This window comes from Carcharhinus amblyrhynchos, chromosome 15, assembly GCF_965287045.1.
Source record: "Carcharhinus amblyrhynchos chromosome 15, sCarAmb.v2.hapA, whole genome shotgun sequence".
Taxonomy (NCBI): Eukaryota; Metazoa; Chordata; class Chondrichthyes; order Carcharhiniformes; family Carcharhinidae; genus Carcharhinus; species Carcharhinus amblyrhynchos.
The window spans coordinates 75,163,930-75,191,434 of record NC_137338.1 but is presented as its reverse complement, the minus strand read 5'-3'; the positions used below and the strand labels follow the sequence as shown (position 1 = coordinate 75,191,434).

Sequence of the window (27,505 nt, the reverse complement as noted above, 5' to 3'; positions counted from 1 at the left end):
TCCAGAGTACAGTTCCAAACACATGAGATGCTGAAAGGGACCCTCATGCTCCTCCTTAGAGTCACACATAGGTAGGATTAATTAGGGGCGGTGGGTAAACAAGTTAGGATTTTCAGAAAATCACTTTTTTTTCTGGTGTTAACTCACTTAACAGATTTTGCATCACGGCACGATACAATTTGAACTCATGATTTCTGGGTTGTGAGTTCTGTGCTATAACCACTATATAATCTTACTAGATTGAATTTATCCTCAGATCCAGGGCAATGCATAGCCATAAGGATCGTGATTTGGTTGGGAAAATTTCAACCTACATCAAGATAGTAGTTTAGATTTAGGGGCAGCACGGTTATACAGTGGTTAGCACTGCTGCTTCACAGCTCCATGGTCCGATTCCCAGCTCGGGTCACTGTCTGTGTGGAGTTTGCACGTTCTCCTCATGTCTGCGTGGGTTTCCTCTGGGTACACCAGTTTCCTCCCACAGTCCAAAGATGAGGGTCAGGTTGATTGGCCATGCTAACAAATTGCCCCTTAGTATCCAGGGATGCGTAGGTTAGAGGGATTAGTGGGTATAATGTGTAGGGATATGGGGTAGTGCCTGGATGGGATTGTGTTCGGTGCAGATTTGATGGGCCGAATGGCCTCTTTCTGCACTGTAAGGTTCTGTTATGCATAGAAGGATGGTCTAAATAAACAGCCAATTTAAATTAACTTTTAAAACTGGTTATTGTAACAATTTTGTGAAACATCTCCAATTGTTTTCCCTTGACTGCTGATGCACTAATAAATGAAATCATAGTACCTTGTGCAAAAGCATCTAACAGAAATACCCATTGTTCAGCCTAATGTTAGGCACTCATTCTCACAGTATGATGTGAAGTTGGTTCTTCCACTGTCACTTGTCCAGAAGACAGGAGTGAAAAGCCCGAGGTTATTCAATTGCTTTTACAGTCCCGCGGTTTTGACAATCTTACTAATTTTAAACATCAACTCAGATGAGGTTTAAAATGTACTTCTAGGAATATCATTGAAGTAAATATTAACAGTTTCTGATTTGGATCAGAAAGCCACAGGTTCAAGTCCTAATCCAAGAGACAAGTACTTTGGCCCAGACGTTGTGATCAACAACAAATAAAAAGCTGTCACTGTTTGTTACATTTACTGCTGCCCAGATTTTGTGGATCTTTGATCAGCAAGTTAGAGAACAATTTCAGGTCCTATGCATACCTGGGACCTGTGAGAGCAAGGCAAGCAACAGCTGATCTCTTCAACCAAGTTGAGAGGTCCTTGGTCAAACATAGGGCTGTGTTTGCTCTCAGATAGCTACACAGGATCTGTAGGCCTGCCTGGAAGATTGGGTCCCCAGGCTATGGGTGCATGTCAGTTAAAATGCCTCCAGTCACTGAATTTAACTGTTCTTTCCAAGGCCCAATTGGCTCCTTGCGTCATGCAGGGTCCCAAGAGCACCTCCTCTAAAGCAGCCAGCGCTGGGAACAAGGATGGAAATCAGGCTCGTCAGTTGGGGCTGGCACTTTTAGGCCCCATTCACCTCAAATCCTCTCCTTGGTGGGTACTGCCCATGATGCATCAACTAGGAAGTGTAAGATGAATGGTCACATTCAATGTCACATTGTATGCAAAAAGCTAAGCAAAGAGAAGGATGATGCAAGTGAAAGAGAGAGACAGACAAGAGATAGAACAGTGAAATATATTCTTGAAAAATCTCCAATAATAATTAAAATCTGAAGGAATGAGGCCTCATAGTTACACAAATTAATTTTCAGTGCCATGATGTTTGATTGTAATTAACAGCTATTATGCTGCAAATTCACTTACACTTGAATGGACAAGCCTCAACTTTCCTGCATATTTAGTGGATGTATACTGCAACTCCATGTATTTGATTGCCAAGTTTCTCTGGTGAGGTGTAACAAAGCTTCTATAGAAGCATGACAAGTCTGACAGCAGCTTCCTGATTTATTTGTTTTATTGCAGATGTCAGACACTGCAGTCTGATTTACTGCAGAATAAACAGTCAGCTGACAGTTTCATTATTATGCTATCATCTTTCAAATGAGTTGTTGGACTGAAATCTCTGCCCTCTTAAGGTGAGTATAATAGATCCCATGCAGTATGAAGCAAATACAGGGGAGTTTGTTTTGTCTCTTAGTCAAAATTTATCACTTAGCATATATCACTATAAAAAGATCAAGATTATTGATCTCATCACAATTTGTGGGACTTTCTTATGGACAGATTGCTTGTTACATTCCCAACATTACAACAGTGGCAACATTCCATTGGCTGTGAAACACTTTGGAGACACCATGAGGTTTTAAAGGATACTATACAAAGCAAGTTAATCCTTTTGTTCCGTAAATCAACCATGGACATAAAAATACACAATCCAATTACCTGAAGCAGTTTCAGCAAAGTACATCAGCATTTGCAATTAATGAGACTTATGCATAAGATTATGCACAAAAGCATTTTAAATGATTATAGCTCATTTCAATTAAGCCTTTCCTTCCTTATTTTCATTGCATTTACATATCTCCCAGAAGTACAACACACAAATACATCATGTTTTAATAACATAAGTATAATTCTTGCCAAACAGCTCTGAACATGAAAATTACAGACAAGCTACACCAACTGCCAGCTTGAAAAGCTAAGATGTTAGAAATTTAACACCATGACAGTAGGAGAGCAGACCTGGTGTCTCACATGGCTTATGATACAAACATTTGAAAAATATTACAGGAATATTGTTTAAGTATCTAAGAAAAACACAAACCCTTTTGAAATCTGCCTGATATTCAAGGTGCTGAATTTGACAGTCAGATTTTACTGTAAATTTACCTGCGTAACAACACATAAAGGTTCCTTTATCGACATCATCCATGCAACGAACTCCCCAGCCTCTCTTTTTAGTTTTAAACAACTGCAGTCGAGTTTTAAGGCCATGTTGTACAACTCTGTTTTCGCACATTCTTTCATTACATTTGCACCATTTGTTACATTCATAAAGTCTGGGAAAAAATAATGAATTTTACTAAATATTTTTCATATTGCAATATTTGTACATCAGATATCCAATACTGGCATCTTAGATCAAATGCTGCCAATGCACTTGGCTGATGTTTCAAAACATATTGGTTGCACCGTTAGAGAAAAAATTCCCATCAGGTAATAATCATTGCAAACAATTGTGAGCAGTAAAAAATCAGAAATATAAAGGAGACCAATGTTACTTCAAAGCAATGATTAAAATACGTAGTTCCTGCACAACTTCACATAAACTGCATTATTAATTTGTCCAGGGAGTCTTTTACGGTGTATTTTTCTCAAGAGAAATTCAGTTTGGGTCTCGTTTTACAATGAACACTACAAATTGAGCATCACAGCCAAATCTTGACTGTGCCACTGTTAGACTAAAGTGTAGCCGAAATACACCCTTACAGGAAGATGGGTGCAATTAGAATTTTGCACCAGTTGTGCCACACGCTAATTTCATAACATGGTCCAACATAAATCTGCCTCGTATGCAAGAGGGTGGGCTAGAAGATTTAACTAGTCCTATAAACAGATCAAGAAAGAAAGCAACACCGCTGCTGCTTAACTCACCCAGAAGGTGCACATTGTAGAAGTCGTTTATATTCATACCCAGATGCCTTTTTAAATCTTTTGTTGGCACTGGCTGTCAGCTGCTGGCAGGCACACCTAGATCTTGCAAACACACTACATTTTAATTATCTGCACCAAACTTAAAGCATCCATCTCTGGCTGAAATATTTCTGCTTTTCATTCTCCAGTGCAACCATTTGAATAGATAAATACAATACAGGTAAACTTATACGATAGAGATCTGTGAATTACAGGATTGTTCCCTGAAAAATTATGTACCATATGAGCAGACACAAAGACCAATTGTATGATGGTTGGATGGTGGTGGTTGGATGCAGATAAAACTCGAGTCAAAAAGAAACAGGGAGCATTTACGTTGGAAGTAGTTACAAAACATAATTCCTTTCACGATGAGTCTGGCTAAATTAACAGATTTCAGTTGGGATGCAATTTACAACTAACAACAATAGGGATGGCAGATTGAGAGCAAGTATATCAGATTACTGGTCACCATAAAATTGGTAAAATTGGTGTAAAAAAGGTTACAGTTTTATTTAAAGAATGAATATGGGGAACAGGAGTAGGCCATTTAACCACACTAGCCATTCAATGAAATCATAGCTGATCTGCGATCTAACTACTTATGCACCTGTCTTTGATTCATATCCCTTAATACCTATGGTTAACAAATTTTTAAAAATAGATTGCATTTAATTAATGTATTCAAGCGGCAGCACAGTGACAGTGGTTAGCTTGCTGCCTCACAGTGCCAGGAACCCAGGTTCAATTCCGGCCTTGGGTGACTGTGTGTAGAGGTTACGCATTCTCCCCATGTCAGCGTGGGTTTTCTCCATGTGGTCTGGTTTCCTTCCATAGTCCAAAGATGCACAGATTAGGTAGACTGGCTATGATAAATTGCCCCTTAGTGTCCTAAGATGTGTATGTTAAGGAGATTAGTGGGACTTGCTGCTTAGAACCACTCTCATTACTCCACATGTGGTCCAACCAGGGTTTTATACAAGTGATACATTATTTCTACCCATCTTGCATTCTACTCCTACAGATATAAAGGCCAGCAATCCAGTGGCCTTTTTTTTGTATCTGTTCATAACATTTTACAACATAGAAACAAAGGACTTAGAAGGACTAGGCAATTCAGCCTTTTGAGCCCGCTCCACTATTCGATAAGATCATGGTTGGTCTAGTTGTGGTCTTAACTCCATGTTCCTGTGTGTCCCCATAACCCTCAGCTCCCTTGTTCATCAAAAATCTGTCTAACTCTGTCTTGAATAAATTCAATGACCCTGCGTTAATGTTTTCTGGGAGAAAGAAGTCCAATGACCCTCAAAAAAAACATCTCCACCTTAAAAAGGATTCCTCTTATTCTTAAACTGTGACCCCAAGTTCTAGTCTCATCCATATGGGGAAACATCCTTGCAACATCCACCTCAAGTTCCTTCAGGTTGATATATTTCAATGTTGTGGGGATTGTGAGCTGTTTACTCCCCCACCCTGCCACTGCAGTGGTTAATCGCCATGCCACCTGCCTTGTTTTCCTTTCAGTTCCTCTCAGCTCCTACACAGTAAGTCCATTGGAAAATTTTCATGATGTGTTGCAATTTTACATTTCCATCTACACATCTGACAATATCACCTAGTTTTGTGTAGTGAAATTTGGGTCTGCAGCTTTCTATCCCATGATCTAAATCATTAATAAAAAGCCAAATTGTTGAAGCTGAAGTCCCAACACAGATACTTGTGGGACACCACTAATTACATGCTGCCAGTTACAGTACCTGCCCACTATTACTTCAGTCTCCTGCTGCTCAACCAATTATCTAACCAGGTCAATAATTTGCCTAGGTTTCCATAACCTTTAAATTCAGCTAACGGTTTCTTATGACATAATTTAGTCAATTTTTGAGCAATTTTAACATATCATTCAAAGATGTTAATTTACCAGAAGTACTCGAGATATCTGCAATTAGGTCAATCTCCCCAACTCCAAAATCTCTCACCTCAGTCAGAAATGTGTGTATTAAAGTTCCACTCCAAACATCTAATCTCAGATTATGCTGTGCAGTACACTGTTGGGAATGGAGTTTGTGGATGTGCCATTAAATTTGTTCAGGTGAACAAAAGATTTCATGCACTATTTGCTGAAGAGCAAGGGAGTTCTCCCAGAGTTGCAGTCAATATTTATCTTTCAACCAACATCACTCTTATGTCATTCGACCATTTACATGGATTTCCACTGTATGCAAGAACAAGATTGGCAGGTCAGACAGTGTCTATGAAGAGAGCAGAATTAACATTTCAGGTTGCCCTTCTTCCATCAGTTAACTCTGCTTCTCTCCACAATTGCTGTCTGATCCACTGATTAATTATCATTTGTGGTAGGCTAGAATGCAGACCTGTTGCAATCCCAAATATGTAAACTCTTGAAACATTATTTACCCATCAAAAACATTTATACAAAAAGTACTAACTTGTCATTGCAGCCATCTGTGCAATTGCAGTGCTGTAGGAACACCTCTGCTGAATTGCTAATAAGATACCCATGAGGCAACCGTGCTTTTCTATATTTAAAATACTGTGGTTTAGAGACATCAACTGCATTGTACAGAGGGATTGGCACAGGTTCTATACCGTGGCTTATGTCGGCTTCGTAAATAACAGGGTTCTTGCAAGAAACTGTCCTTGAAAGCTGAACATAAGTGTTGAAAGAGAAGAAATCCAATAGCAGAAAGTCACACTGGGTTTCAAAAATGTAATCATGCACCTCCTTGAAATTCCGCAAACCTCTCCCACAAGGAGCTTTGTAACAAACATGGGGTGGCTCCAAGACCTCTGTATCCCAATGCAATTTTCCATGTCGTCTTTGAAATTGACAGAGTATGGGAATTCTCAGTGGATTTTCCCCTTTGAAATAATCAGGAGTTGGAGGTGTCACTTTTGCAATACACAACCCACTGCACTGATGCTGCTGGAAGGTCAAATGCTCAGGAAGGCTCGGGTGGCCAAGTTCCTCCATAGGAGATGGGTAAGTGGTCGGAGAAGGCAGGCTTTTAATCACTGATGTTTGCCTAGGGAGAAAAAAAAAGTTATTTAATTATCCTATCACACTGGGAAATGACCATATAAGTTGAACAGTGATGGACCTTGTGCCTTGTCCAATGCGTGGAACTGCTGAAATAAATTTTCAAGTGGTTATCAATTAATGATCTAAAAATTATAGAAGATTGGTGAATATTAGTAATTGGGATATTCAAATAAAGGAGACTTCAGAAATCAAAGCACAGAAAAGGCTGCTGTTTAGAGTATATAGAAAAATACAACAGCTGATTGCATTCAAAACTTTATCCTAATTTTATACATTTCTATTCAAAATTTATACGTACACTTCTCTAATAGAAAATACTATGCAAACTTACAGTACTGTCTCTGTGCCCCCTTGCCAATAGAGCTGCAGTGCCACCACTGACAAGGATGAAATTACAGCATGATACATTTACATTGGTAGCTTCCATTATAAACATGAAAAAGGTTGACTAGAAATACGTGTAAGCCTAAAATTTTACTATTAATCATACAGGTACATGTTTGCTTAACATAAAAGTCATTTTCTGAAGTTTTTATAAATTAATGAAATAAGTGGGGTCTATATGGATACTGAAGCAGATCTCTCTTTTTGAACCTGTGCATCTTTCTACGCAGTTTCACTCATATTAATTAGCCACTGCAGTAGGAAAAGTGGAATGGCAGAGTATTATTTAAATGTTGATAGATTGGGAAATGTTGACATACAAAGGGACCTGGATCTCCTTGTACATCTGTGACTGAAAGCAAGCAGTTAGGAAAGCCAATCGTATGTTGGCCTTCATTGCAAGAAGATTTGAGCGCAGGAGCAAGGATGTCTTACTGAGGCCACAACTGTGTACAGTTTTCGTCTCCTTGTCCCAGAAGGGATATACATGCCATTGCGAGAGTGCAGTGAAGGATCATCAGACTGATTCCTGGGATGACAGGATTGTCGTACAAGGAGAGATTAGGTTGACGAGGTCTGCATAAAATTCTGACGGTTGGACATACTAGATGCAGTGATGATGCTCCTCTGCTTGTGAAGTCTGGAACAAAGTGTCACAGTCTCAGAATACAGGGTTGGCCATTTACAGCCAAGATGAGGGGAAATCTCTTCACTCAGTGGGGTGATGAGCCAGTGGAATTCTCCACTACAGAAGGCTGTGGAAGCCAGGTGAATTAATATATTTGAGGAAATAAACTGCAATAAATAAAATTGCAAATATTTCAATTATTCTCTGAATTTCAAACAACAGTATATACAACCACACAAATAAATCTGAGCTAAAGTGCACTAAGTAGTCTTATAACACCAGGTTAATGTCCAACAGGTTTATTTGGTAACATGAGCTTTCAGAGCATTGCCCCTTCATCAGGTGAGCTAAAGTGAGCAGTCACTAAGTAAAAACTCAAAATTCTCAGGGATCCTCGGCCTAGCCCTCTGGGAGCAAGCGGAGAGCAGCAACACAGAATATAAATCTAATTCCTGAGGGAAAAAAACCTGAAAAAGGATGCTGTAACCTGACTGACTGCTGGGAAATCTGTGTTAAATTTGAAAAAGAACACTGCAAAATTAAAAGAAATAAAACTAATTAAATTAATTAACTAAGAAGAGATGGCTAGGCAGGTGATGTACTGTAGTTGCATGATGTGGGAGCTGCAGTGAGCACATCTGCAGCAAGTATTGGTTGCTCAAAGAACTTCGGCTCAGACTTGAGGAGCTGGAGCTTTGGACACTGCAGCACATCCGAGAGGGAGACAATTACCTGGACATTGTTTCAGGAGGCAGTCACACCCGGTAAATTAGGTACCTCTAATTTGGTCAGTGGTCAGGGACAGCAGGATGTGACTGCAAGTGAGGCAGGTAGGGGGATCCTAAATTCAGGAACTGAGGAGCCTCAGTGCTTGACCTTGTCCAACATGTATGAGGTACTTGCTCCCTGTGGGGATGAGGAAAAGGGCTGTAGGGAGGATGAGCTAGCCGACCTTTGCACCGCGGTACAGGAGGCCATTCAAAAGGGGGCAAGAAAAAGACAAGTGGTAGTGTAGGAGATTTTATAATTAGGGGGATTGATAGCATCCTTTGTAAACCAGATCATGAGTCCCTCGTGGTATGTTGCCTGCCCAGTGCCATTGAGGGACACCTCTAACCACCTTGAAAGGATATTGGAGTGGGAGGGGGAGGATCCAGTTATTGTGGTCCATGTTGGGACAAACAACATCGACAAGGCTTGGAAACAGAGCCTGTCTGGGGACTATCAAGCACTAGGAACTAAATTGAAGAACAGATCCTGGAATCATAGAGGTTTATGGCATGGAAACAGGCCCTTATTTTAAAACCCCTAAGCTAATCCCAATTGCCTGCATTTGGTCCATATCCCTCTATACCCATTGTACCCATGTAACTATCTAAATGCTTTTTAAAAGATAAAATTGTACCTGCCTCTACCACTACTCTGGCAGCTTGTTCCAGACACTCACCACTGTGTGAAAAAAAATGCCCCTCTGGACAGTTTTGTATCTCTCCCCTCACACCTTAAAAAGGTCCTCAAGGGTTATAATCTTAGGATTAATACCCAAGCCTCATGCAAATTGGCATAGGGGTGAGAAAATTAAGGAAATGAACACATGCGGGAAAGAGAGGTTCCATTTCATGGGGCATCGGCATTAGTATTGAAGCAGGAGGGGTCCAGATCGTTGGGACGGTCTTCACCTGAACTGATCTGGGACCAGTGTTCTAGTGGAAAGGATAAATAGGGTGGTCACAAAGACTTTAAACTAGCAAGTTTGTGGTGGTGGTGGTGGTGGTGGTGGGGGGGGGGGGGGGGGGGGGGGGGCAAGAGCAGAAGTATGGGAAATATAGTGGTTAATAGAAAGCAAAGCAGCAGGTTAGCACGTGGGGATAATGTTAAACAAACATAGAAACCCTACAGTGCCGAAACAGACCATTCGGCTCATCGAGTCTGCACCGGCAACAATCTCACCCAAGTGGGTCTATCCCCGTATCCCTACATGTTTACCCGCAAATCCCTCTAACCTACGCATTGCGGGACAATAAAGGACAATTCAGCATGGCCAATCCACCTAATCCACACATCTTTGGACTGTGGGAGGAAACCGGAGCACCCGGAGGAAACCCACACAGACAGTGACCTGGGCCAGGAATCGAACCCAGGTTCCCGGAGCTGTGAAGCAACAGTGCTAACCACTGTGCTAGCGTACTGTTCCAACTACATCAAAAATCAGGAGAATAGTTAAAAGGAAAACTCAGGAGATGTTAGAATTCAAAAATAAAGTACAAAAACTAGCATAAGGGCACTTTATTGAATGCCTGTAGCATTCAAAACGAGGTAAATGAGCTGACAGCACAAATCATCGTGAATGAGTATGATTTGATGGCCATTACAGAGATATAGTTGCAGGATGGTCACGACTGGGAGTTAAATATCTAGGGATATCAGACTGTTTGGAGGGACAGACAGAAAAGTAAGGGGGGCTGGTATAGCTCTGATATTTAAGGATGACATCAGGGTGATAATGAGAGGTGAAATAGGTTCTATGGAAAAAAACGTTGAATCTATTTGGATAGAAATTAGGAACAGTAAGGAGAAAAAGTCACTGATAGGTGTAGTCTATAGGCCACCAAATAATATCACCATGGGGCAAGAAAAAAAAACAAAGAAATAACTGGTGCACGTAAAACTAGTACAACAATCACTATGGAGGATTTTAATCTGCATGTCGATTGGTCAAACCAGATCAGTCAAAGCAGCCTTGAGTAGAAGTTCATAGAATGTATCCACGATAGCTTCCTTGAACAGTATGTAACGGAACTTACAACGGAGCAAGCTTTCCTAGACCTGATCCTGTGTAATAAGACAGGAATAATTAATGATCTTACAGTTAGGGATCCTCTTGGAAGAAGCAATCACAGTATGGTTGAATTTCAAATACAGATAGAGCATGAGAAGGTAAAATCCAATACCAGTGTCTTGTGCTTAAACAAAGGAAACTACAATGGAATGAGGGAGGCGTTGGCTAAGCTAGACTGGGAGCAAAAACTTTATGGTGGGACAATTGAGGACCAGTGGAGAGCTTTCAAAGCAATTTTTCACAGTGCTCAGCAAAAGTATAATACCTGTGATAAGGAAGGACTGTAGAAAGAGATAATCAGCCAAAGATGTCTAAGGAAATAAAGGAGGGTATCAAATTGAAAGAAAATGCATACAAAGTGGCAAAGATTAGTGGGAAAAGAGGGGGCTGGGAAATATTTAAAGGTCAACAGAAAGCCACAAAAAAAGCTATAAAGAAAAGTAAGATGGATTACAAGAGTAAACTACTCAGAATATAAAATAGATAGCAAAAGTTTCTACAAATGTATAAAACGAAAGAGTGTGACTAAAGTAAACACTGGTCCTTTAGAGGATGAGAAGGAGGATGTAATAACTGGAAGTGAGGAAATGGCTGAAGCATTCAACAGGTATTTTGTGTCAGTCTTCACAATGGAAGACACAAATAACATGCCAAAAATTGATGACAAGAAAGCTATGGCAGGTGAGGACCGAGGAACTATGAAAGTGTTGGGCAAGCTAATGGGGCTAAGGATAGACAAGTCTACTGGCCCTGATGGAATGCATCCTAGGGTACTAAAAGAGATGGCGGGGAAAAAAGCAAACACACTCATGGTAATTTACCAAAATTCACTGGACTCTGGGGTGGTTCCCACAGATCGGAAAACAGGAAATTTGGATGCCACTGTACAACAAAGGAGGTAGACCGAAGGCGGATAACTATAGGCTGGTTAGCTTAACTTCTGTAATAGGGAACATGTTTGAATCTATCATCAAGGAAGAAATAATGAGACATCTGGATATAAACTCTCCCATTGGGAAGACGCAACATTGGTTCATGAAGGGCAGGTCATGTTTGACGAATTTGGTGTAATGTTCTCAAAAAATTGCATGTGCAGTGGACAATGGAGAACCTGTGAATGTGGTGTATCTGGATTTCCAGAAGGCATTCAACAAGATGCCACACCAAAGGCTGCTGCATAAGATAAAGGTTCACAGTGTTATGGGTAATGTATTAGCATGGATAGAGGATAACAGAAAGCAAAGAGTGAGGGTAAATGGGTGTTTTTCTGGTTGGCGATTAGTGACTCACAGAATGCCTCAGGGATCAATGTTGGGACCAGAATTGTTTACAATTTACATGGATAATTTGGAGTTGGGGAACAAGTGCAGTGTGTGAAAACTCGCAGATGGGTGGCAGAGCAAAGTGGGCAGAGGATGCTGAAAGTCTGCAAAGGGATATAGATAGTCTAAGTGAGTGGACAAGGGTCTGGCAGATGGAATACAATGTTGGTAAATGTGAGGTCATCCATTTTGGTAGGAATAGCAGCAAAATGGACTAATATTTAAATGGTAAAAAAATGCAGCACGTTGCTGTGCAGAGGGACCTGGGTGTCCTTGTGCAGGAATCCCAAAAAGTTGGTTTGCAGGTGCAGCAGGTAATTAAGGCGGCAAATGGAATTTTGTCCTTCATTGCTAGAGGGATTGAGTTTAAAAAGGGAGGTTATGTTACAGCTGTACAAGGTACAATGAGGCCACACCTAGAGTACTGTGTAGAGTTTTGATCACCTTACTTGAGAAAGGATATACTAGCACAGGAGGTAGTGCAGAGGAGATTCACTAGGTTAATTCCGGAATTGAGGGGGTTGGCTTCTGAAGAGAGACTGAGTCGACTGAGCTACACTCATTGGAATTCAGAAGAATGAGGGGAGATGCTAGAGAAACATATTAGATTATGAAGGGATTAGTTAAGATAAAAGCAGGGAAGTCATTTCCATTGGTAGGTGAAACTAGAACTAGGGAGCATGGCCTCAAAATAAGGGGAAGCAGATTTAGGACTGAGTTGAGGAGCAACCTCTTCACACAAAAGATTATGAATCTGTGGAATTCCCTGTCCAGTGAAGCAGTTGAGGCTACCTCATTGAATATTTTTAAGGCAAAGTTAGATAAATTTTTGAACAGTAAAAAAAATTAAGGGGAATGGTGAGTGGGCGAGTAAGTGGAGCTGAGTCCACAAAAAGATCAGTCATGACCCTATTGAATGGCAGAGCAGGCTCGAGGGACCAGATGGCCTACTCCTGCTCCTCGTTCTTATGTTCTTAAGATGTGAAGTCATAACATTTAAAATAAATACTGCGTACTTAAACAGGCAACTGTCTGATACTGAATGTGCTTCCATTTCTTCAGAAATCACAAGCGTTTCTGAAATCTCCTGTTCATCATCATGCTGAAATCTTTCTTCATTTTCTGTATAAAAAGGCATATAGTATTATTTATAGATATTGAACACTTCCATATTAACAGAAATTTTTGGCATGATACAATATAAAATCTACCTTTGACTATGTAAACAGCGCATGTTGATATGTGCATGCACACATATTAGCATTATTAGCCTTGGTCCAGTGAATCAAAAGCATATATTTCAGTACAGTACTGAGTAGTGCGGCAATTTCAGAGAACTCCAACTGCCTTCTCAAGTGAATGTGAAAGCTTTTTTTTCACACCATTTTGATGAGCACTAGGAAACTTCTCCCCAGTGTCTTGCCCAATATTTAGACCTCTACTAACGTAACTATCAGGAGAATTAATTTGATCATTTGTCTTTTTTTGTGAAATCTTGTATGGAAATTGGCTACATTTTCTACATTACAGTAGTGACAACACTTCAAAATCTATATCATTGCATGCAAAATGCCTTGGGCAGAATTTACCGATTGCCCTGCAAAAGGCCTAAATAAATGCAAGTTTCTTTTCTCATGCACACGTGAACAGGGGATATTGGGATGTATATTTCCCTATAAAATTTGCCATAAACAGAAACTGAATAACAGTAGAAATTGAAAATGAAATGCTCTCACAACCACAGTGCCCCTCCCACATGACACCGAGTTTTTACTGCTAACTTCAATTTAATATCAATGAGTAAAGCTTGGCCTCTTACCTGTTGTATCAAATGAAACCAAGGGGTCCTGGATTTCTGCTTTGTTAAGCAAAATCAAAGCCTTCAAATATTCTGCAGGAAATAAACAATATAGTAAGACTATGAAGGCAGATGACCAGAAGAATCTCATGGAATAAAAGATATTCATGCAGCAACCTTCTATATCAATGGAGAAATTGAATTGCTTGTCTCAAAGGGAAAGTACAGTCTTCATTTTACTCAGTTCAGTAAATCAGAATTCAATAAAATAGAAACAAAAGTTTCAAAAGAACAGGAATGACAAACTCCAAAATACAACTGCATTTTAAATGTCCATTTTCATTTCCTGCATTACAGCGTTTGTAAGGGGAAAAAAGATCATGAAACAAAGAATTCAACATTTTCCAAACCAGACTTTCTCCCCAAAACCCGTTGCTACTTACTCAAGGCCACACTTGCAGTTGGGAGGACAGATCAAATTCACTTACTTCACCTTCGCTAACTGTTACACTTCCTGAAAACAAAGGATTTCACACTTGCAAAGCAGCGCACTCAAATATTACAGACTAATGTGAAATTATGTTTACCCAACTAAATGCTGTTGAAGATTACTTGGTTGTTCAGGCTGAAATGCAGAAAATAAATGCATCCATATATACTTTGAGAAATGTACGAATGGGATTCAGTGCTGTGCAGCTTGACATACTTCCATTACATTGCGACCGGAACAAACGTTTAAAAAGTATTTTAGTCCATTCTTAAAGTCACAAAGCTAATGCGCAGAACCAAATCCAACTCCTTGCTTACTCCAAAAGCCAAATTCAAATTGAATCCAATTCAATGTCCCCATGTTGAAGAGACATGTAGGTGAGAGATACAAGATCCAATCTGACAAGAAAAGGGCTTGAATCTGACAAGAAAAGGGCATCTTGGGCTTGATCCGATACTTGATCTTAGTCAAAAAGCTGAGAAAAGGCTGAGAATGGAACAAACTATAGATGTTTGTAGTACAGAAAATGCAATTTGATTGTTTATATATCAACATTTGCTATAGTTAGCCAACCTTAATGCACTGCTCTCTCCCTACAGCCTAATAACGTCCTTTACTTCATTTATCCATTTTCTCCTTAGAAGATAACAATTTCTGTGTTCATTGCTCCCCACGATAAAGAATTCAATACTCAATCATCCTTGAATAATTTTTTTTCCCTAAGCCCTCTCTGCTGATGACCTCTCAAGACTGACTCTCCAACCAATAAAAAATAGCCTCTTTCATTTGCCCTGTCAGATAACCATTTTAAGAATGCAGTTAAACTTCGCTTTTGCTGCAGTAAAAATAGCTATAGCATTTCAAATTGCTTCTCGTAACTATAGCTTCTCATCACTGGTATTATCTTGGTATGTAATTGTTTATTTATGCTTGGTAAAGCTTTAATTACTAACATTCTGCAGTATTCTTTAAATGCACATTGCTGGGCTGGGGGGCGGGGGGTGGAAGCAATGAAAGATTCAAAGCAATAAGAAAAGCTAGACCTTTGAGGATACTTGAAAAAACAACTGATTGCCCAATGTACACATAGCAAAAAGAAAATGGAATTTGCAATTAAAATGATCATGAGTTCTAATTTATTACCTTATTCCTACACCCATGTATATTCAGGAAAAGAGGAAAAATTGTACATGTCAGATTTTTGAGAAGAGAATGTCATAAACAATACAAATAACCAGGAGCTATTAAAACACAGATTCAACAAAAGCACACAGTACAGGTAGTTATACCCACAATGTTTTGGTCATCTGTCCTAGTACTTCAAGTGGCTCAGTGTCATATTTTGTATTGTATTGGCTCTGTGGAGCACCTTGGGACATTTTATTATGCTAACGATGCTATACAAGTATATTGTTGCCATGTAGTAAACAAATATCACAATGTCTGATTGAAATAACGTAAATTTGGCTGTCTCTTCCACAAATTCTCCATGGTTGTGAGAAATATGTACAGGATGAAAAACAACAAAACTGATCTAATTTTGTAGTTGCCAACCTTGCATCACAACCCATTCATTACTGAATGAATGGTGAGTATAGATCGCAACTATATGACAAATTGCCAAAAATCCAGGAAATTATTTAAGGCCTTCATCTCCAACAGCCTGACAAACATACTCCCCATCTACTCCCCTAATCTGAAGCAGCTGTTGTGGTCTCAGCAGGACCAGTAACAGGTTTAGTTTTTAAGAATACAAAAACCCTGGTATTTACTAACAGAAGGAAGCCACAACATTCACATTTTAAAACCAAGGAATTTTACTTCAACTTTTGCACCAAAAATCAATGAATATGAATGCAAATAACTACATTATCTTAAATAGTGAGTGATGTTCAAAGTAAATGAAAGTCTCCACTTAATCTAAACTTTGCCCTCCATACACATTTGACTTAGACTCCCCAATAACTGAAGTCAGACGCATATCAGAAATCGGAAGATTTCTGGATAATAACCACTAGATCTGAGTACTGTTTCAATGCTTCATATAAAAGGGCTGAGATTTTTTTGGTCCTCCTGCTTACTTCCAGCAGTTCCTTCAAATTTGATTGGAGTCCCCAAATCCATAAAGGCATCACTGATCTCATTTTTCAACTATAATTCTTCAACAGTAGAATCTTGCATCAAATAAATCTCTCAGCTTGGCAACCTCTGAAGTTTAACTCATGGAAGTATATTCTTACAGTTATCAAAGTTCTTTTAAAAACACTTCTAGCTGGCACACATGATTTCAACTGGAAGGAGATGTCCCCTGCATTTAGCTTGTTCCAACCTAAAGTTCAACTGCTTGCAAAATAGAAACACACACAGGAACCTGCTCACCGTTAATTAACCATGTTTCTGTTGTTTATCTCCCAGACAAGTTGGTCACATGACCACTTACTAGAAGCCAGACATTACTATTAAAATCCCTTTTCAGAGAAATCTAGTTCTTAAAAGGACATCACCCCAACGTAGATTTTCCCCCCAAAGCACGTGGACCCTCAAACAGCACATTACCAAACTCACACCAATGATTCTGGAGTTCTCCAGCCTGATCAAAAAAAGTAACCTGCCACTGAAAATTAACATATCCTTGTGATACTTGGAATGTGACCCAAGTAGAACTCAATTATTTATTGCATGCTAATAATTCTAAAAATTTGGTGTGAAACTGCTGCATTGCTGGCCAATGATCACTCACAGCATTTTATTAATTGCACGCCAGGTCCACAGAAGAGAAGCTCATGCACAAAGCTATAGTTGTTATTAATCTCTTAGCAGTTTCACTACGAGGAAACATTGAGCAAAATCAAAGCTATGTTCAACTAAGCCCAGTTTCATTGAGTTTGTTACACCTGGGTGTCCATCCAATGGCTTCTAAAACATATATTGGGATATCCAAAGGATATGTATTTGTATAAATTCAAGTTCTTTTCTTAGAAAGCAATAACCACTTTCCCATTTTGAAATTACAAATTTCGAAATTTGCTGATGACACCAAGATAGGGGGAACGGCAAATTGTGCAGAGGGTGTGGAGAGTCTGCAGAAGGATCTAGATAGGCTGGGCGAATGGGCCAGGAAATGGCAAATGGAATTTAATGTTGGCAAGTGTGAGGTGGTCCACTTTGGTAGGAAGAATGGTAGGAAGGACTATTACTTACGGGGCGAAAAACTGCAGCAGGCGAAGGTGCAGAGGGACCTCGGGGTCCTTGTGCATGAGTCGCAAAAACCCAGCTTGCAGGTGCAGCAGGTGGTCAGGAAGGCTAATGGGATGCTGGCCTTCATAGCGAGGGGGATTGAATATAAAAGTAGGGAGGTCTTGCTGCAGCTGTATAGGGCATTGGTGAGGCCGCAGCTGGAGTACTGTGTGCAGTTTTGGGCACCGCACCTGCGCAAAGATATTTTGGCCTTGGAGGGAGTGCAGAGGAGGTTTACTAGGCTGATACCGGAGTTGAGGGGGTTGAGCTATGAGGAGAGGCTGAATAAACTGGGCTTGTACTCGTTAGAGTTTAGAAGAATGAGGGGAGATCTCATTGAGACTTATAAGATGATGAATGGGATGGATAGGATAGAGGTGGAGAGACTCTTCCCGCTCAAAAAAGACAGTAGGACTAGGGGGCACAGCCTCAAGATAAAAGGGGGGCGGTTTAGAATGGAGTTGAGGAGGAACTTCTTCACTCAAAGGGTGGTGAATCTCTGGAATTCTCTGCCCGTTGAAGTGGTGGAGGCTGCCTCGCTAAATATTTTTAAGACGCGGGTTGATGGGTTTTTGATAAGAGAGGGGATTAAGGGTTATGGGGAGAAAGCAGCAAAGTGGAACTGAGCAGCGACAGATCAGCCATGATCTTATTGAATGGTGGGGCAGGCTCGAAGGGCTGGATGGCCTACTCCTGCTCCTATTTCTTATGTTCTTATCCAGAAATAATGGCAGCTTTACTGTTTATGAGATGCAGATTGAAAAACTGGAAGATATTTGGGGAAAAGGTAACTCATTATGCCATCAAATTTTTTTACCTTGATCATTTGCTGAACCATCAATGATTTTCTGTTTCAAGCAGTTTAATACATCAAAGATTTGTTCAAAGACATGGTTCACACTTCCAATGGCTTGGACTTGAATCCAAAATGATTTCGCTTTTTCTGGAGGAAGGGGCGGAAGAAGTAGAGTTTCTAAGTACTTGTGTGTTAAACGACTCCAGTTTTCTAAATCAGGTATTAAACAAAAGACAAACATCAAAATTATGGTCACTAGAGCAGCACGGTTGTTTGTACAGCGTGGTTGCTTGTGCAGCATTGTGCATCAGGTGGCAAGGGGTCACAGTGGTTAGCACTGTGGGTCACAGCACAGGGTCCCAGGTTCAATGCCGGCCTTGGGTGACTGCATAGAATTTGTATGTTCTCTCTCTGTCTGCGTGGCTTTGCTCTAGTTTCCTCCCACAAATTAATGAAACCTGGCTGAGGGAGGGAAAGGACTGGCAGCTCATTGTTCCAGGTTACAGATGCTATAGAAGTTGCACTTTTGATTAGGGAAGTAGCAGTACAGAGGGGATATATCCAGGGGGTTCGGCCACTGAGTCTATATGGGTAAGCCCCCAAATAGTCAGCGGGAAATTGAGGAGGAAACATGCAAGGAGATTACAGATAGTTCCAAGAAAAAGAGGGTGCTAATCATAGGGGATTTTAACTTTCCCAACTTTGACTGGGATAGCCATAGTATTAGAAGGCTGGAAGGAGAGAAATTTGAGTGTCTTCAGCAGGAGTTTCTCATTCAGTATGTGGATGGCCTGACCAGAGAGGGGGCAAAACTTAACCTCCTCTTGGGAAATAAGAAAGGGCGAGTACAGAAGTGTTAGTGAGGGATCATTTTGGGATCAGTGACCATAATTCTATTAGTTTTAAAATAGCTACAGATAATGATATGTCTGGCCCAAAAGTTAAAATTCTAAATTGGGGCAAAGCCAATTTTGATGGTTTCAAGCAGGAACTTTCAACAGTTAATTGGGGGAGTCTGTGGAAAGGCAAAGGGATGTCTGGTAAATGGGAAGCTTTCAAAAGGGTGTTAACCAGGCTTCAAGGTCAGCAGATTTCTCTTAGAATGAAGGGCAAGGTTGGCAGAAGTCAGGAACCTTGGATAACTCGGGATATTGAGGTCCTGGTCAAGAAGGAGGAGGCACGTGACATGCATAGGCAGCTGACATCAAGTGAATCCCTTGAAGAGTACAGAGGGTGTAAGAGTGGAGTTGAGAGAGAAAATCAGGAGGGCAAAAAAAGGAGACATAAGATTATTTTGGCAGATAAGGCAAAGGAGAATCCAAAGAGCTTCTACAAATACATAAAGGCCAAAAGAGTAACTAGGTAGCGAGTAGGGCCTCTTAAGGATCAACAAGGTCATCTATGTGCGGATCCACAGAGATGGGTGGGATCCAAAATGAATATTTCTCATCAGTATTTACTGTTGAGAAAAGCATGAATGTTAGGGAACTTGGGGAACTAAATAGTGATTCTTGAGGAGTATACAAATAACAGAGGGGGTGGTGCTGGAAATCTTAAAGCACATCAAGGAAGAAAAATCCCTGGGACCTGATGAAGTGTATCCCAGGACACAGAAGCTAGAGAGGAAACTGTAGGTCTCCTGGCAGAGATATTTGGATCAATAGTCACAAGTGAGCTGCCTGAAGATTGGATGGTGGCAAATGTTGTGCCTTTGTTTAAAAAGGGCTGCAAGAAAAACCCTGGGAACTACAGACCAGTGAGCCTGGGATAGGGTCTATAGGCATTTAGAGAGGCAAGGACTGATTACAGACAGTCTGCATGGTTTTCTGAGTAGAAAATCATGTCTCAAATTGGATCAAGTTTTTTGAAGGGGTAACCAAGAAGGTAAATGAGGGCAGTGCAGTTGATGTTATCTACATAGACTTTAGCAAGGCCTTTGGCAAAGTACTGCCTGATAGTTTGTTGCATAAGGGTGAGGTAGCTAAGTGGATACAAAGTTGGCTTGATGAAGAAGTTAGAGGGTGATGTAAAGGGATGTTTTTCAAACTGGAGGCCTGTGACCAGTGGAATGCCTCAAGGAATCAGTGATGGGTCCACTTGTTATTGTCATTTATATTAATGATTTGGATGAGAATATAGGAGGCATGGTTAGCAAGTTTGCAGATGACACCAAGATTGGTGGCATAATGGACAGTGAAGAAGGTTATCTCCTCAAGGATTGCAACAGGATTTTGGTCAATTGGGCCAGTGGTCTGACGAATAGCAGATAGAGTTCAATTTAGATAAATGCGAGGTGATGAACCAGGGCAGGACTTATTCAGTTAATACAGGGCATTGGGAAGAGTTATAGAGCAAAGAGATCTAGGGGTACAGGTTCATAGCTCCTTGAAAGTGGAATCACAGGTGGACAGAGTGAAGAAGGCATTCAGCATGCTTGGTTTCATTTGTCAGAACATCAAATACTGGAGTTGGGACATCTTGTTGAAGTTGTACAAGACATTAGTAAGGCCACACTTGGAATACTGTGTATGGTTCTGGTCATCCTATTATAGAAAGTGCAGAAAAAATTTACTAGGATGCTACCAGGACTTGACAGTTTGCGTTATGAGAGGCAGGATAGACTGAGACTTTTTTCTCTGGAGCATAGAAGGCTGAGGGGTGATCTTATAGAGATGTATAAAATGATGAAGGACATAGATCAGCTAGACAGTCAATGTCTTTTCTCAAAGGTAGGGGAGTCTAAAACTAGACGGCATAGGTTTAATGTGAGAGGGAGAGATACAAAGGTGTCCAGAAGGGCAATTTTTTCCACACAGAGGGTGGCGAGTGTCTAGAACAAGCTGCCAGAAGTAGTAGTAGAGTCAGGTGTAATTTTGTCTTTTAAAAAGCATTTAGACAGTTAGATGGGCAAGATGGGTATAGAGGGATAAAGGTTAAACGTGGGCAATTGGACGAGCTTAGGGGTTTAAATCAAGGGCAGCATGGACAAGTTGGGCCGAAGGGCCTATTTCCATGCTGTAAACCTTTATGACAATCCAAAGATGTGCAAGTTTGATGGATTAGTCTTGCTAAATTGCCCCTTAATGACCAAAGATGTGTAGGTTAGGAGGATTAGTAGGGTAAATATGTGGGGTTACAAGGATAGGAAGATGCTCTGTCAGAGAGTCAGTACAAATTTGATGGCCGAATGGCCTTCTTCTGCACTGTAGGGATCCTATGACTCTACGAGGGCTTATTACTCTCAGCTACTTTGGCTGGATCAGCTCAAATTGGAGGTAGCTTTCAAACTAGGATTTCAAATTTGTTGATGCTCAAATTGCATTTTAAGCTTTTCACTAAATTAATTAAACCCAAACTTGAACAAAGTGGAAAGCTGAGATCTTCTGCTTATATTTGGTTAGACCCTTCAAATATTTTGCACAGTCTTGTCTTAGAGTGCAAATAAGATTTACAAAATTCACGTTAGATCCAAACCACAGGGAAAGACCAAACAAGTTGTGGCTTTTTCCTCCAGAAATCAGAAGGATTTCCAGAAGGCATTTGACAAGGTGCCACACCAAAGACTGCTGCATAGTATTTTGTGTAATGTATTAGCATGGATAGAGGATTGGTTAACCAACAGAAAGCAAAGAGTGGAGGTAAATGGGTGTTTTTCTGGTTGGCGATCAGTGACTCACGGTGTGCCTCAGGCATCAGTGTTGGGGCTGCAATTGTTTACAATTTACATAGATGATTTGGAGCTGGGGACCAAGAGTAGTGTGTCAAAATTCGCAGATGACATTAAGATGAGTGGCAGAGCAAAGTGTGCAGAGGATGCTGAAAGTCTGCAAAGGGATTTAGATAGTCTAGGTGAGTGAGCGAGGGTCTGGCAGATGGAGTACAATGTCAATAAATGTGAGGTCATCCATTTTGGTAGGAACAACAACAAAATGGACTATTATTTCAATAGTAAAAGATTGCAACATGCTGCTGTGCAAAGGGGCCTGCTGTCCTTGTGCCAGAATCACAAGGAATAGGTTTGCAGGTGCAGCAGGTAATTAAGAAGGCAAATTGAATTTTGTCCTTCATTGCTAGAGGGATGGAGTTTAAAAACAGCGAGGTTATGTTGCAGCTGTGTAAGGTGCTGGTGAGGCCATACCTGGAGTACGGTGTACAGTTTTGGTCTCCTTACTTGAGAAAGGATATACTGGCACTGGAAGGGGTACAGTGGAGATTCACTCGGTTGTTTCTGGAGTTGAGAGGGCTGGTTTAAGAGGAGAGACTGAGTAGGCTGGGGCTATACTCATCGGAATTCAGAAGAATGGGAGGAGATCTTATAGAAACATAAGATTACGAAGGGAATAGATAAGATGGAAGCAGGGATGGCAGGCGAAACTAGAACTAGGGGGCATGACCTCAAAATAAGGGGGAGCAGATTTAAGACTAAGTTGAGGAGGAGCCTCTTCACAAAAGGATTGTGAATCTGTACAATTCCCTGTCCAGTGAAGCAGTTGAGGCTACCTCACTGAATGTTTTTAAGGCAAGGATAAATATATTTTTGAACAGTAAAGGAATTAAGGGTTATGGTGGGTCTTTTGGGTGGGTAAATGGAGCTGAGTCCACAAAAAGATCAGCCATGATCTTATTGAATGACAGAGCAGGCTCGAGAGACCAGATGGCCTACTCCTACTCCTGCTCCTAGTTCTTATGTTCTAAAAGGTGGAGAGGGCAGACAGAGCACGAGACCAACCTGATTGTCTTATACGGTACAGAGTAAGAGTGCATGTGACCAACCTGATTGTCTGATACAGTACACAAAGCTAATGTTGCCACTTGTGAGGGAGATGAAACCGAGGTGTCATAAATATAATCATTAATAAGTCCAATAAGGAATTCAGCAGGAACTTTACTCAGTGTAGGTAGAATGTGGGACTTACTACCACAAAAGAGTATTTGAGATGTCATAGATGCTTTTAGGGAAAAGCTGGATACACACATTACAGAGAAAGGAATTGAAGGTTATGGCAATAGGGGTAGAAGAGAAGGATTGGTTCTAAGCTTAGTTGGCACTGTAAGAATAACAGGGTCAATTACAGCTTTCACAAATCAATTGTACAACACGGCTGAGAAGCAAAGAAATTATTTTTCTGCAATGTTTGGTAAAATATTAGATGCAAGATTTAAGGAAATATGCCCTTGTGCAAGATAACTTAAGAGGCACATTTTGTGTCTGACTCAAATGGATGAATGCAAGACTCTGAAATATTAGATAACCGTTAGATAACTGCAAAGGTTGTGTAGAAACTTTTGACTGCAGAAGCTTGGTGAAACGTTTTGTGTCTATGATCTTGTAACTGAAGACAATGACAGACATAACATATTAGGTATGCAACCACAATGGTAGGCTGAGGTTGTATTGAAATGTCAACATGTCTGGTGAAGTTGGGGGGGTCACTTCCTGGAAGATAATAACAGGAAACTTCAAGATGACAATGTGCAAGGTGAAAATATGTAATGGATAGGTGAGTACCTAATATAGAATGAGGTATAGACCCAAGAGTATAAAAAGGAGAGTGCAGAGATCCTCAGTGCGTAAATAAAGACGAATTAAGTTGTCTCGGTAAATCTAAGAACCAGCACCACAACAACCTGCCGAAGGGCACAGGGTCTAAAATGAGACCAACTATTTCCTCCTGTCTTTATTAAATGAAATTATTTTCCTTTTGCCTATGTTTTTGTACTCTATAAACTTGCTGTATAATTAGCAACAAACTTGTACCTACATTGGGTCTGTGTACAATTTTGAATGTGGGCCCAAAGTATGAAATTACTGGTAATAAATCATGAAACATTTGGACTGACTGACCTGTTTTTGTGCTGTATATTCTATGCACTAGTGTGGCGGTTCATAGAAAATCAAGAAAAAAAATTATACTTTTACCTCAGTTTTAGTTGTTAACCAAGTTCCGTGATGATGTTCGCACCTGAGTCAAAGGGTTGTGGGTTCAAGTCCCAATCCAGTATAAAATCTAGGCTGTCACTGCAGTTCAATGGGATGGTGCCCTACCAGAGATGCCATCTTGTGGATGAAATGGCAAACTGAGATTCAGTCTGTCCCCTCAGATACAGTAAAAAGTCTGACAACACCAGGTTTTAGTCCAGCCGATTTATTTGATAGTAAACTCACAAGCTTTCGAGGGGACTCCCTCTTCGTCAGGTGAATAGAGAGTTCTGGCCATGGACAGAGCATATAAAGCACAGACAGTTTAGAGATTACTGATTAGAATGCAAATCTTTACACCTAACCTGCTGTTCAAGTCCTAAAGTGGCTGACAGTGTGTGTGGAAGGAGCACTGATCACAGGTTAAAGAGATGTGTATTGTCTCCAGACAGCACAGTGAGTGAGGTTTTGCAAACCCAGGCAAGTCACGGGGGTTATAGATAGTGCGACATGAACCCAAGATCCCTGTTGAGACCGTCCTCATGTGTGTGGAGCTTGGCTAGATAGCCAAGAGACAATACACATCTCTTTAACCTGTGATCAGTGCTCCTTCCACACACGCTGTCAGCCACTTTAGGACTTGAACAGCAGGTTAGGTGTAAAGATTCGCATTCTAATCAGTAATCTCTAAACTGTCTGTGCTTTGCATGCTCTGTCCGAGGCCAGAACTCTCCATTCACCTGACGAAGAGGGAGTCCCCTCGAAAGCTTGTGAGTTTACTATCAAATAAATCGGTTGGACTAAAACCTGGTGTTGTCAGACTTTTTACTGTGTTTACCCCAGTCCAACACCAGCACATCCACCCTCAGATACACACAAGAGGATCCCAAGGCACAACTTCAAAGAACAGCAGGACAGTTCCCGTGCATCTTGACCCACATTTATCTCTCAGCCAACATCATGAAAAAGGTTCTCATTATTATCACATTGCTATTTGTGCGATCGAGCGCCAATCGGTTGCTGCACTTGGCATTTCACAACAGTGACTATACTTCGAAGTCTTCCATTATCTTAAATCTTTGGAGATGTCCTAAGATCGTGAAGGATGCTCTTTCAAGGCAAGTCTTTGAGTTTTGCCTGTGAGATTCACAGACTGCAATGCAACCAATTAATAGTGGACTACTCAAGCCTAATCTTGAAGTCTGAAATGTAGTACTTACTGAAAGAGCCAAGATCTTGGAAAGCTGCTTTCGGTACACTGGAATCCTAACAGAAATTACAACATTGGTCAATCATTCATAAAAAAAAGTTCACTGTTTCTCCTTTTCCCCCCCATGTTTTAGCTCTTTTATGCTTTCACATACCACCATGCATCACATATAACTCACAAATAGGTGGGAAAGAAATATTCTAGACAATTCCAATCAAAGTAAGTCACATGCATCGCTTGGAGAAATGCAATTAAAATGCACTAAACATTTTGTGTTTCATTGAATCATTACGTTTAGACTGTCTCACCAAGTTTTTTCTGTGTCCTCTTTTTGCTGCCAATTTAACTAGACCATTAGAACCACATGCTGTGCAAGAAAGATAGAATCCTGGTACCCTTAATGGCCATTCCTCATTTATGAGGTTGGACAGCACGAGTACCAATATGCAATATGACAGCTTGAATTATCATGGACAAGTTAAATGATGTTATCTCATGCACACTTTCAGCAAGTGTCACTAATCTGAATGATTCAACTATTCAAAACCTTCATTCTATACAGAATCTGGCACAATTCAGACTTTATTTTCTCAATTTTTTAAAATGTCTTCTTTTCTGTTCTTAAAAAATTGTGGTAATAGTTTAACTGAATGCTTTTTTCAAAGACAAATAATGAAGGAATCAAATAGCTAGTAGTGGCAGCAGTATGGAAATATAGAGCAGATCAAATTCAATAACAAACTAAAGTACCAAATTTTATCTTATATCACTGGCTGCATACCTATACAGTACCTTCAAGGTTCCATCATCAAGTAAATAGGAAGGATGTTTCTGACATTTTCTGATTCTTCCATCTTAGCATAAAGAAATGTAAAATTTAGCCAATGAATAGCATTTTTATATTCAATTGCTTAATTTTATATATATATTTAAAACTGTGATTTCTGGTGTCACTAATTCACAAACAAGCTTTCAAAAGCTTTTTACTCAACAAAATAATATCAAAAATTCACCTGTATTGAGCTTACATTTGCTACCTCAAATTTCATCCCTCCAACCCTCCTATCTCTTTTCCCTTTAATATGCATCCAAACAGAAAATCTGCCTGCAGCATACTCTTCCTTGCCCTGAAGGGGAGCAGTAATAAAGAACTGCACAGAACTCCTAAACTGAAGTATATGGCATATAGACCATAACTCCTTACGACTTGTTCCATTTCACAAGAAGGTCCACAGATCTTCTAGTGCCTTGCTTCACTTCCAAGGCAAACAGAAACATTAGCACAAAATGCTGCTACATTAAATAACACCAATTTAAGGAAGGTAATCAAGTGATTGTGTTGACAATGTGTACAATCTGAACACCATTTGCTAAAGGTACTTTTGAGAATGCAAACAGCGAAGCAATGCTGTTGGGCTCTTTGGAAACAAATCTATATGGAAATAAGACTGCAAATTAAAGACAAATCAGAAGCATTATTTAAAATTAAAGGATTTCAAAAATTACTAAATTGCCCAATTGTGTGTGAATCAATAGCAATTCAGTAATGAATAATACACAGTACTGAAGATCTGAAAATTTTTTACCATCTTTTGTTCTGTCACTGATTTTCTCATTGAAGTTTCCTTTGGTAATATTAGAACTTGTGTCTTCATCACTGCTGCTCCTGCAGCAGACAACAGAAGGCAATCCATGAGCTTTCTTGATATTTCCATCTTCCTCATTACTTTTATGGTTTTTGCAATGCAATCTGTAAGAAAGAAAAAAAGTTTGGTACAAAGGGGAAAACAGTACCAAAATAGGTATGAACAGATGGCAGAAAAATTAAACAGCTGCATCTCATTATTTTTAAAAATGATCGTCAGATATACAGTAGCAGACAATGTAGAATAAAACATACAGTTAGAGTTAATCAAGGCCAGTGGACACAGTTTTCTAAAAGATACTTGAGAACACAAAACTCTGAGCAGTAATAACAGGATGAAAGAAATACTGCTGTAATTTCCATATACTTTCATAAAAAAGGCACATGTAGCAAAGAGTGACACTTGGAGTTATTGTGGAGAGTGCTGCCAAAGGATAAGAAGAAAAGTGGATGTAGGGGGTAGAAAGCACACTTAAAGGTTTCTTAAAATGGAAAGATGTTATGGG

The 27,505-nt window shown here is 40.1% G+C and overlaps 1 protein-coding gene across 1 annotated transcript in view; it reads right to left on the bottom strand.

Annotated features, from left to right (window-relative positions):
- Nucleotides 1-27,505, bottom strand: part of LOC145352889 (uncharacterized) — a 140,424-nt gene that overhangs the window by 85,125 nt on the left and 27,794 nt on the right. Inside the window, exons 8-16 of the mRNA XM_080203190.1 lie at nt 26,941-27,104; nt 26,147-26,208; nt 25,365-25,410; nt 18,246-18,371; nt 13,723-13,794; nt 12,920-13,025; nt 6,117-6,713; nt 3,628-3,729; nt 2,863-3,032 (exon numbers count right to left, since the gene is read on the bottom strand). Coding sequence (XP_080059316.1) covers nt 2,863-3,032; nt 3,628-3,729; nt 6,117-6,713; nt 12,920-13,025; nt 13,723-13,794; nt 18,246-18,371; nt 25,365-25,410; nt 26,147-26,208; nt 26,941-27,104 — 1,445 coding nt within the window. The remainder of the gene's footprint in view (nt 1-2,862; nt 3,033-3,627; nt 3,730-6,116; nt 6,714-12,919; nt 13,026-13,722; nt 13,795-18,245; nt 18,372-25,364; nt 25,411-26,146; nt 26,209-26,940; nt 27,105-27,505) is intronic.